The sequence below is a fragment of the Triticum aestivum genome, chromosome 2B, assembly GCF_018294505.1.
Source record: "Triticum aestivum cultivar Chinese Spring chromosome 2B, IWGSC CS RefSeq v2.1, whole genome shotgun sequence".
Classification (NCBI taxonomy): Eukaryota; Viridiplantae; Streptophyta; class Magnoliopsida; order Poales; family Poaceae; genus Triticum; species Triticum aestivum.
Window position 1 is genome coordinate 444,774,067 of NC_057798.1, and position 11,212 is coordinate 444,785,278.

Here is an 11,212-nt window from a genome sequence, read left to right on the forward strand (position 1 = left end):
TTCATTATCACACAAACAATCAATAAAAGGTTAAAGGTGAGCACAGTGATATAACTGCATTATCTGGAAGACCATAACTGACTAAGACTAGAGTTCTTATTGATCAATAAGAGGGCAAAGAGAAAGTTTTGTTCATTTTCACTCATTGTACATCGTATGAACAGCTTAATGACATAGCAAGTGTTATGCTCGCAACTTAGATGCCCCCATACGAACAAAACGTTAGTTTACTCATTGCTGTATTTTTTAGTGAAAGCATTGCAGCCGCATCCTACTATGTAAACTGGTATTGACATTTATTTTATTTTATCTGATGTAATACTGAGGTAATTGCTTAGGCTGGTCATAGTGGGGAGTATCATACACTAGTATCATGCATATGATACTTGTATATGATACTACATATATACTTCCTCCGTCCGCGAATAAGTGTACATCTAGCTTTTGTTCTAACTCAAAGTTTTGAAACTTTGACTAACTTTATAGGTAAAAGTAGCACCATTTATGGCACTAAATTAGTATCACTAGATTCGTTCTGAAATGTATTTTCATAATATACCAATTTGATGTCATATAATCCTACTACTCTTTTCTAACAAGTTGGTCAAAATTATAAAACTTTGACTTAGAAAAAACGGTAGAAGTACACTTATTCGAGGACGGAGGGAGTAGTGCATAGTATCATAGATTAGTTTCATATGTGGTCTCATTTATTGCCATGCAAGACACATAGTAGCATAACATTAATTACAATACGGTATCTACCTATGTTACTATAACTCTCTCTCTCTTCTTTAATTGTTTGCGACATAAGCATGTTTACAAGTCGCAAGTGCATGATACCACTTATGTTACCCCCGCTATGGCCAGCCTTACGTCATCCACTATTCATTTCTCACTTTTGTGCATGCAAACATAGATGCTGATTGGCATATCTTAATAAAAATCTAGCGTTTGGGTCTACGAAAGCTCTTGGGTCTATGAACGAGGAAACAACATCCTAGCAACTTAAGGGCAGATCTGATTCGAATCATTCAATGATTCTAAATTCACAGCATAAGAAAAAATGTAGCATCGCAACATCATGTTGTCTTAAACCATGTCCTATATCAGTATGATTTTAATATATTTTGCTAAGATATGTATGCACCCAACGAAAACACTAGCAAATGAGAACAGAGGTACTGTTAAACAAGTTGACCGGGCCTCTTGGTAATGGAAAAAAAAGACATGAACCTTGCTTATGCCTCAGATGAATTATTATTTTTGAAAAGGAGGTTAAACCTTAGCCTCTGCATCAATCGATGCATACAATCATCTTTATTAATTATTTCACAAATGCCTGACAAGAAAATACATCAAGCCATTCAATGCCATCCCTCATACCTACAAACTCGATAATGTGGAGTGTTCTCATTTTCCATATCTAAAACCGGTGTCATCGTCGATCCATCCACATAACGTATCGGAACCAACGACCGGTGTAGCGGATCTAAAGCACGCACCACATGCACACGTTTTAGAAGACAAAAGCCGTCATCATCCTCGGACCGCTGACCCATCTTCAGGATAGAGATCCGCATCATCCTTGCCAGTCCAGACATCCGTCGGCGTCGCCACGACGCCACCGCCATGCGCGCATTCATCCAGACGCGAAGACTCTGGAAGATCTGTCGTGCATAGCAACTGCCGACCAGGCATGACACAACATAGCGCCTGTCGGCCAGACATGACTTGACATCTCCACCGAAGCTTCGTGCAAGACTAGCCGCTCCACCTCATGCCTCTGTCTTTCAGTGCTGCTCCACAAACGATGCTCCCAAGAGAGTAACGACACTGCAGTATCGCCATCATCCGATCTGGATGACCAGATCTTAGGGTTTTCCCCGAAGCAGCATGAGTGGGTCGACAGAAGTTACACGACGATACCTTCATCAAGGTAACGACGCAAAACGCCGCAATCGGCTCGATTTTCACCGGCAACTCTGTCTCCCGAACTCGCAGCCAGGACTAGATGACGGATCTAGAGATCCGAACACCCAGCCTCAGGTTGACCAACTCCGGCGAAGGAGGCGGCCACCACCGCCACGCCAAAGGCCGGAGCTCCCGACGTCCTCGTGATGCGGGGCGATCCCAGGGGCAGCATGTCGTTGACGGGACGGTACACGACATCAGCAAGTGCGGCCCGCCCACAGGCCATCTGGACCCAGATCGGGTGCCCAAGCCACCGCCGCTGGACCCCTCGCCGAACGTCGCCGCCTGCCTGGCCGCCGCCGTCCGCTGTAGATCCGGCCATCGCGGACCGCCGCCGTCCTGACCGAATTGTTGGCCGAGGAGAAACGTCGCCGCCCCCGCTGCGGCATACAAGCTTTGTCTGCGACATCCCCAACGGCGGCGGCGAGGAGAAGGGATGCGCTGGAGTGAATGGGAGACGGCTGGCAGGGGCGCTCCGGTGTGGCGTGGCGACGCTGCACGGTAGCGGGTAGGGTTAGGAGCGCGTTTGATAAAAGGACTGCCCCCGTATGCCTCGGAGGATACATTCAACAGATTCAAGCTTCAGTTGCAATATCACCCTTATATTTTAACACCTTTAGATGTACATACAGAGAAAGTGAAAATGAAAACCTTGTTGCAACCAAAAGAAAGAAAACTCCTCCCATCCCCCACCTGCCTGCTTCCTTATTGAATCGACAGCTGTCGGCACTTTGCCCTTCCAAACCAACGGCCAACGCCATGGTGCACCAGAACCATCACCGCACATACTCGGGGTGAACTCGTTCGATCGGTCGATCACTATATCTCGTACGTGATCCCGACTTTGAGCAGCTGATCTTTGGGAATGGCCAGCACCTTGTGCCCCTCCGTCAAGTTCTTCCTCAAGAAGGTGTAGACATGGTTCACCACGACCTTCTTCAAGATGGAGGACTTGGCCTCCGCCGTGACGTTGGCCTCCCCCATCAGATACACCATCCCCCGCTCCACCTCCCTGTCAATCAGCTGCTTCTCCTCCTCCACTGCCTGGTTCGTGTGGAAGCTCATCCTCCCCGAGGCCGAGTGGCTGCTCACCCGCGCCTGGCCTTGGACCGCCTCCTCGCTGTGCACCGTCGACCGCCCCGGCCTCGCCTGGGCGTCCGAAACCTCTTCGCTCTGCGCGAGCGCGAACGCGCTCTCTTCCTGGATGAACATCTTGAGCCTGTCCACGAGGAACGCCGCGAACTCCTTGGGCTCCTCCAGCGTGTCGCTGTACCCGTACCGCGCCACGCAGCGGAACATCCGGTGCTCCCTCGGCCCGACCTGCCGGAAGATGAACCGCTCCGTGGGCACCACGCGCGAGATGGGCAGGTGCTTGATGGACATGAACATGAAGATGGAGTGCACGGACGGTATCTTCTGGATCAGCCTGGGGAACACCGGGGGGATGCCCTGGACCAGCTCCGTGTACAGGAGGCCCACCCCGGGGATCCGCCGCACCTCGTTCTTCTCCAGCAGCATCGTCATCTCGCTGACGGGCACGATGTGGTCGAGCTCGTACCAGTACCTCTTCACCTGGACGTAGTGCCACGCCGCCATCAGGCTCATCACCACCAGCGCGAAGCAGATGGGGAGGTACCCGCCTTCGATGAACTTTGACAGTATGGAGGAGAGGTAGATCAGCTCTATGGAGCCGAACACGACGTAGAAGAGCATGATGAAGATGGCGTGCTTCTTCCATATGAGCAGCATGACGACGGTCATCAGATGGGTGGTGATCGCAAACGTGGTCACCACACAGATCCCTGCGCATAACCAACATCAGATGGGTCAGAGCGTCAGATGAAAACCTCACTGAATCATCACAAAGGACTTATCCTTCGCTAGCTAGCTACTTACCGTAAGCGTGGCCGATGCTGGTGGTCGTCCGGAAGGCGACCGTGACGACGATGCTCGCCAATCCCATGAGGAAGTTCACTTCAGGAATGTACACCTGCCCCTCGTACTTGTGCGAGGTGTGGATGACTCGAACCCTTGGCATGCAACCGAGAGACAGGGCCTTGGAGAGGATGGCAAACGCACCGGAGAGCATGGCTTGGCTTGCGATGATGGCAGCAAGAATGGCAACGATGAAGGTTGGCCAGAACATTGGTGCTGCACATAGACATGGAGAGTTGATCTTACTTGTGCTATATGCTCTTACCAAATGCATGCATATTCTACTCCCCGAAGCAGCAAACTGCTGTCTTATAGAAAAAACTCTGTACCTGGGATGGATCTATAGAAGGTGTTTGCAACGTTGTCTGGGAATTTCCTCAGGTAAGCCGCCTGCCCGATATAACACAGTGCCACAGATGGGAACAGGATGCCGTTGAAGCTGAGCTGCAAGTGTAAGTACAAGAACCATTGTCAGATGAGGTCCTTCTGTTGGGCAAAATTTGTTTATACTTCCGAAAGCTTATATCTGAAGTTAAAAGTGGTTACCTGAACAGCCCTGATATTGAAATGTCCTAGGTCAGCAAACATGCCTTCTGTGCCTGTTATGTATGACAATCAGTCAGTTAATTCAGATTACAGTTCTGCAGGCTATAGTTTGCAATACAATCGCTTGTCAGTTCAAATTTTCAGTTAGAAATTAAGGTTACCTGTGACACACAAGATAATTCCACCAAGTGACACCCACCCACTCTTCCCGTTCCTTATGAAGTATTGCACTATATACATGGGATTGAAGGCCCGCAGAACACCGACGTCGTGAACAACGAGGTTGTACATCCCGATGCCGGCAATCAGAAGGAACCACACTGAGATGACCGGCGCAAAGGTGTACCCGACCTTGTCGGTCCCGAAGCGCTGGACCGAGAAGAGCATGAACAGAATGGCCACCGAGATGAGGACCACTTGTGCTGCACAAAGAAGGAACATTAGACGTGATGGACTGATGGACACAGAAACAATCAAGGTTGTTATACTAATCCTTCTTCACATACTCTGAGTCAAGCTTGGCGCCTTTTCTCTGATCCCACTCACCGCAGAGAGCACTGCAGCACAGCACATCCATGAACAAAACATTAGTACAGTACTCTTCTTAATAGACAACACAACTGAAGCTCTTGGCTCTTCATTTACCAGAGATTGCTGGGGTCAAGGTTCCATCGCCTATCACCATTGACGTGCCGAGGATGGTGAGGGTGAAGAGCACAATCTTGGCCGCCTTGCTGGACTCAAGCTTCTGCTTCAACCATTGCGCCCTCTTGAGCTGTGAGTTTGGCGCTTCTATGTGGTAATTGGACACCGCCGCATCCTCCGCCTGCTGGTCCGGGATCAGCCTGATCTTCGCGTACCGTGATATCAGCGAGTAAAGCGCAAACGTGCCACCTACAACACCAGAGTTTCTTGTTACTTCAATACTAGTGTAGCGTACAAAAACTGGTATGACAGCAGGCCGAGGTTTCAGAGAATGAGCGAGCTTACTTACCATCTCCGTTGTCGTTGGCGTAGAGCACGATGAAGACGTACTTGAGCATGGGTATGATGATGAGGGTGTAGAGGATGAGCGAGAGGACGCCCAGGAGATCGTCCCTGTCCTTGATGCCGTCCGGGAAGGTGCTGGAGTAGACGTAGAGCGGCGACGTCCCGATGTCGCCGTAGATGATGCCGACGCTCTGGAAAGCCAGGCTCAGCGTCCGCATCCAGCTCACCTGCATCCATCACCAGGAGTCAGTCAGTCAGTTTAACTTGCTCTGTCTGTAACATTACATGGTCACCAGGCTGCGTCTGCGAGAGAAGGAACGTACCTGAGACCCATGGTGCTTCGAGTCGGAGACCTTCTCTGCGTCGCCGAACAGCGAGTCGTGACGCTTGAGCGGCGCCGGCGTCTCTGCGCTCCGCGGGTCCTCGACCTGGAGCGACATTTCTGGTCGGTCGCCTGCTGCTGCTGCTGATGTTCAAGCTGCACGCTTCCGAATGCCTTGGAGGCCTCCTTCAGCTCTCCAGCGGGGCCTATATGGCCTGCATCAATGGCTCCAAGACTTTGAGACGGTAGTGGTGTGAAAACCAAGTAAGTATAACTTTTTTACATTTCCAAGAATAAAAGGCTGGCTTAAAACCGGCGTGGGAGCATTGAAACTAACCAAAAGAATCATTCCTTTGTTCCTAAGCAAGACCCACGATTCATTGGGTAGCAAGTGCAGGCCCCTAATAAACCCCTAGTTCTATAAATATAACGAGCGGTGCGATGCATGTTTCCATATTCTAGTCAAAATTGTTGCTTTCAATTTTTAGTAAGCCTGCCTTGTGATTGTGTACTGGAGTACGTACTAGTACCATTAGTCTATCCTGTGTATGTAAACATTTCCTTTCAAGAATTTTTCATGAATTGCACCGATAAAGAATCAGCAGGCTTCTCATCTCGGTCGCATACCTTATCAACAAACCTCCATATATATATTTATCTTTTTTGCGAGGAAACAAACCTCCATATAATTGAAGCATAAGTGACCTCATTTACTCTGTTTTTTACTACAACAATTGAAGCAAATTACTCTGTTCTATTGAAGAAGAGTTAGTGTACACTAATTTGTAATTACCACTTTGTTCCGGTCCCCAAATTGTTTCCATGAATAGTATCTATTGCTGTCATGTATGCATGATTATGCTCTTTTATAAAAGAACAGAGGGATACTAATACCAATAGTATATTCATCTGTATTCCTGTACAAAAAACTTACATATTTCGTAAAGAAAGTGTGTTGAGTATGACCTTCAAACCAGGGAGAGATACACCCAACCCTGAGTTGAACTCATGCACGAAGATTAGTAACTAGTACTAGCGTGGCATGACGCGAGGCAGTATACTACTAGTAGTACTCCAGTTTTCTATAGTTTTCCGCAGATCTTCTTGGGTCATGCACACCGCCCTCACTCACTTCCAAATGATAACAAACCCCATTAGTTTAAGTGGTGATCAGATCACAAATCAGCCTCATTGGCCACACCCTTGACCTTCCGGGCCCCCAAACTCCACACCGTCCACACCTGATCTACTAGTACTAGCAAGCGTTACTCTTGGAACGAATCTTAATTAACTACGTAGTGCTGACATGTGCGCCCAGCTAAGCTGAAACTAATTAACACTGCTACTCTGTATCAGCAAACCTCTGTTCTGCTAGTGAGTGGCAAAAAGTTGTTCATTTCCTAGGAGTGTTTACAGAGAAGAGAGGAAGGAAAGAATTCCTTTGCGCGATGTAATTTCAGTCCATACGCATAATCAAATAAGTAAACACTTACAGGAGAATAGGTGGTATAACACTGGAGAATGAAACGAAGAAACAGGAGACGCATGGTTCGAAACCAAAAGAAAGAAAGAAAAAAAAGAAACAGGAGAAACAGGCCATTGGAGGTGGGGATGGCGAGCAACTGAGCACCTACCTTGCTAAGCTAAGGCGACGCAGGGACGGCCGGCGGCGAGGTACGTTCGGCCGGCCGGCTGAAGAGGGCAGGCGGGACGAAACCTGAGGAGGAAGTAGCAAGGAGGCGGCAGGCAGGCAGGCGAAGGTCTGCAGCAGGTCAGCTCAGCTCGCACTGGGCTGGGGCTGGGATGAGGAGTCAGAGAGAAGGCGAGGAGGCCTCTGTTTAAATAGAGGGATCGGCTGGGCATGCAGTGGGAGCCAAAACGAGGAGGAGGAGGAGGAGGAGGGGTGGCTCGGAGTTTGGGCTCGAGGTTTCCGCGAAACCATAAAGAACTGTGAATTATGTGCAGTGTGCTGTGAATTATTGGGCAGCAGCTTATTTTGAACACAGGGAGAGAAGGAAAAAATGGGAAGCACAAGAGCAGAAATGCATTCGCATCCTCGCCAGCCCGCCAGCCGGTCTTCGGCCGCCAAAGACTTTCCGTTTTCCTTCTCTGGGATCTACCAGCTGCTTCGCCCCGTGCAATAATTGATGCCGAATCCATTGTTTTGGTGCCGTTCCTCTCTTTAGTTTCCTTCCTCTTTTTCTACAGCGGTGTGATAAGCGGTAACTTGGCAGCTTATTTTGAGGGTTGTTGGTTGTTTTCCGGGTGTGAGTGTGTGACCCAGATGTCATGCCTGAATTGGTTCGTTGCATAAAAGTTTATCGGCTGCGAGGAGCCATGGCTCCGCTGCTTATCACCATCGGACACTTCATCGTCATCCTCTCTTGGCATGTGTAAAGAAAAGGTTCCGCGGTTTCCGTCCTCTGCGCCTAGCAAGTGCTGGAGTGCACTCTGTCAACAAAAAAAGATTACCAATCACTGACTCTGACTTGAGGATAACTGCCAATGTTGAACGGCACTACTCAGTTCCAAGTAACTAATCAGTAGGAATTCATAATTTTTTTCAGTAAGTGGAGCGACAAACTGTCTTGCAGTTCACTAGACAATGACCTCCCCCTCATGTTTCTTGTCGTTGTGTGGTCTTGAAAAAAAAAATGTTTCTTGTCGTTGGATTTCCGGTTGAAATCAGGGGAGATCCTATCAAGCCTTGCCCAAACCAAGGATCTTTTAGATTCAAAGGCTTTTCATAGGAATTTTTATGAGAAAATTGCACAAAGAAACAAGTTTTGGGGTTGAGGTAACACAAAACCACAACTAGGGAATTTCAACAAAAACCACAACTCTAAGACTACAAACAACAAAACAACCAGTTGAGCATAGATATGATGGCAGAGCCCCACTAGTCAGTGATAGCTAATTTCTAACTTGAGCTCACACCGGAGCTCGGCCTGAGCTGAGCCAGTTAGATAGGCGGAGCCGAGAGGCTAGATAAGAATCAAAACCAGATTGATTGAAAGGACTTGCCGACAAGTTTTATCTTACAAAAATTGTAGAAAATAAAAAAAATAGCTGTGATAAATTGCATGAAAATTTTACAGATTGATCATTTAAGATGTTTTGAATTACTGTAAAAAAATAGATTTATTTTGCATACTTTTTTTAAGAAAAGTTGGTCGAATCTTACAAGAACAGTCAAAAATTTAAAATGGCTAGGAAAAATGGCTTCAAGATTTATCAGATAGATCATTGAAAATGTATTGAATTACTAGAATTTATCTGAATTTTTATTTTTCCACCCAGTTTTGGCCACATTATAAGAAAATTCTACAAACTTTGAAATTTTTAACCCAATTTAGAAAATTTAAATGATTTGATTTTATAAGTTAGCTAAGGTCAGCTCATCTTAAGGCCCTCTCAAGCCAAGCCATCTATATAGTTAGTTAACATGTGACCCACATGTCATAATTCTCCTAAAACTGACCGAAGCAATTTTATGTTTTCTGTTTTTGAGTGGTACTAGAGTTGTTGTTTTGTGTAACCGCGGCGCCCAAACTTGTGTTTTGTGCAATTTCCTCAATTTTTAAAGATCAAATAAGAATTTTTTTTGTCTTGTGTTGATCATTTGATTCGTAGAATTTAGACGAGTGTTTTTTCTAATGATTTAGTTATAGTACATTGTGATGGAAATTTAGTATCCACTCAAACCTCTTGAAAAAATATATATTTGTTTCTCCTGTGATGACATCAAACAAACAAACAAAGTTGTAAAATTTTCGTAGGCATGACATTGTAATTCTATGTTTTCTAAATTTTTTTCCATGAACCAAAGTAGGCCTAAAGGCTAGTAGATTGCCTAAAGATAATAAATAGTCATGGCAGCCAACATGGATTGCCTAAGGATAATAAGGCTTCATGGTTTACTCCGAAACATTTTAATTTCACCGAAACACTTTCGGTTTCTTTGAAACATTTTCAGTGCCTCTAAAGCTTTTCTAGTGAGTTTCTCAATTTCTCCTAACCTAGTACTGAGCAGATGCATGACCCTAAGTGTGTGAACCGTAGGATCAGTGAAATATAGACATGACCGAAACTCTTTCCGATCAATGATAAATAGCGGAACCGTGGACATGCATATTGACCCCTATGCCCACACGAATGGATATGCGAGTTAACATTTAGTTACCACGTGCTATTCCTATTGCTTCATGATATGTTACAAAAATACCAAGTGAGATTTATCGGCATCCCGATGAATCAACAACTTGTTCATTATGACAGTTTCCTCGTTACCAGTTTTGTTCTCTTCTCTCGTTCCCGTGTTCATGCATCCTAGTGATCAAATCACATTGTGTCTAACCAGAAGATGATGGATACCATGACACCGAGAGGGCCCAAAGAATATCTCTCTATCGACGAAGGAGCAAATCCCAATCCCAAGCTATCTAATCCCTTGTCATAATTTTCCGTGAACCCAGAAGCTGTGTAATTGCCACCCTGCTATGGATGAAGTTTGACAATTTCCCAATGTTCATGAAGGAAGTATGAAGGAACTCGATACTCTCATGGTCTAAGGAATTATGCAAATGTTTAACTTTCTCTTTGTTATAAACGATTAACTTGTGATGAATGGACTCATAGAATGACAACAAATTGGGTTGGTTCAATACAAATGTTCTCGTAACATTGTGTCCTCAAAGTTTTCAGCATTGACATCCCCATGGTCAGGAAAAATATAACCATGCACCATGCAACACTTGAGCCAGTCTTAGAGGCGAGACTAGGAATCTATTTTACCGTTCATTATTCCACACGTGCACATGAGTTTCCCTTAGAGCCTCGTGGTTATTGTAGACTCGAGAACCATTGTAGTTATAGCACAAAATACAAACATTAATTATGAGAAAAATAATAAATTTTATTATTGCCTCTAGGACATATCTCTTACAAATCTCATCTTGGTCAACCATGTCTCGTGACATGTCTCATGACTCTCCCGAAAGTCACCTTTATAACTACCCAGTTACAAAGTAGCATTTGATAGACCCTAAGTGAGTCGATTCTCATCCTGAGAACATATGATAACCTCAGGTTTAAGACATGGCATATACATCGTACTTGAGACTAACTGACAATATCTCCATGCGTCTCAAAGTGAGTATGTTGGACTCGGTGATCTACATCCCCGGGTCCATACTATCTGTTATATGCCCATGACTTGTGAAACATAGCCATCAACCGAATCATATACTAATAAAAGATTATGTGTCTGCATAACCATATGAACTATAGGTACTACTAGAACAATCATCACATAATATACAGTTTCACAAACAAGTCACATCATTATGGATACATATCATTGATGATGTTCAAGGACAATGCAAAATAACTCATGAATACATGGGGAAATATCATCATCATCACATGATTGCCTCTAGGGAATTT

General features: G+C 45.7%; 1 protein-coding gene across 1 annotated transcript; it reads right to left on the reverse strand.

Moving 5' to 3' along the window:
• Nucleotides 1-2,546: 2,546 nt before the first annotated feature.
• LOC123045353 (potassium transporter 1) lies at nucleotides 2,547-7,659 on the reverse strand. The gene is made up of 10 exons (XM_044468378.1): nucleotides 7,402-7,659; nucleotides 5,769-5,982; nucleotides 5,450-5,672; nucleotides 5,101-5,349; nucleotides 4,962-5,012; nucleotides 4,617-4,877; nucleotides 4,456-4,508; nucleotides 4,239-4,353; nucleotides 3,871-4,125; nucleotides 2,547-3,776 (listed from the first exon to the last, which is right to left on the reverse strand). The coding sequence occupies exons 2-10, from the start codon at nucleotides 5,883-5,885 to the stop codon at nucleotides 2,794-2,796; spliced, it is 2,307 nt and encodes a 768-aa protein (XP_044324313.1). The 5' UTR covers nucleotides 5,886-5,982; nucleotides 7,402-7,659; the 3' UTR covers nucleotides 2,547-2,793.
• Between the last annotated feature and the right edge of the window lie 3,553 nt (nucleotides 7,660-11,212).

Coding starts and splice junctions, on each gene's coding strand:
- LOC123045353 (XM_044468378.1), bottom strand. CDS start 5,885: ATGTCGCTCCAGGTCGAGGACCCGCGGAGCGCAGAGACGCCGGCGCCG. Junction 4,878..4,961: donor GGCGCCAAGCTTGACTCAGA/GTATGTGAAGAA, acceptor TTCTTTGTGCAG/CACAAGTGGTCCTCATCTCG. Junction 4,509..4,616: donor AATTATCTTGTGTGTCACAG/GTAACCTTAATT, acceptor CATACATAACAG/GCACAGAAGGCATGTTTGCT.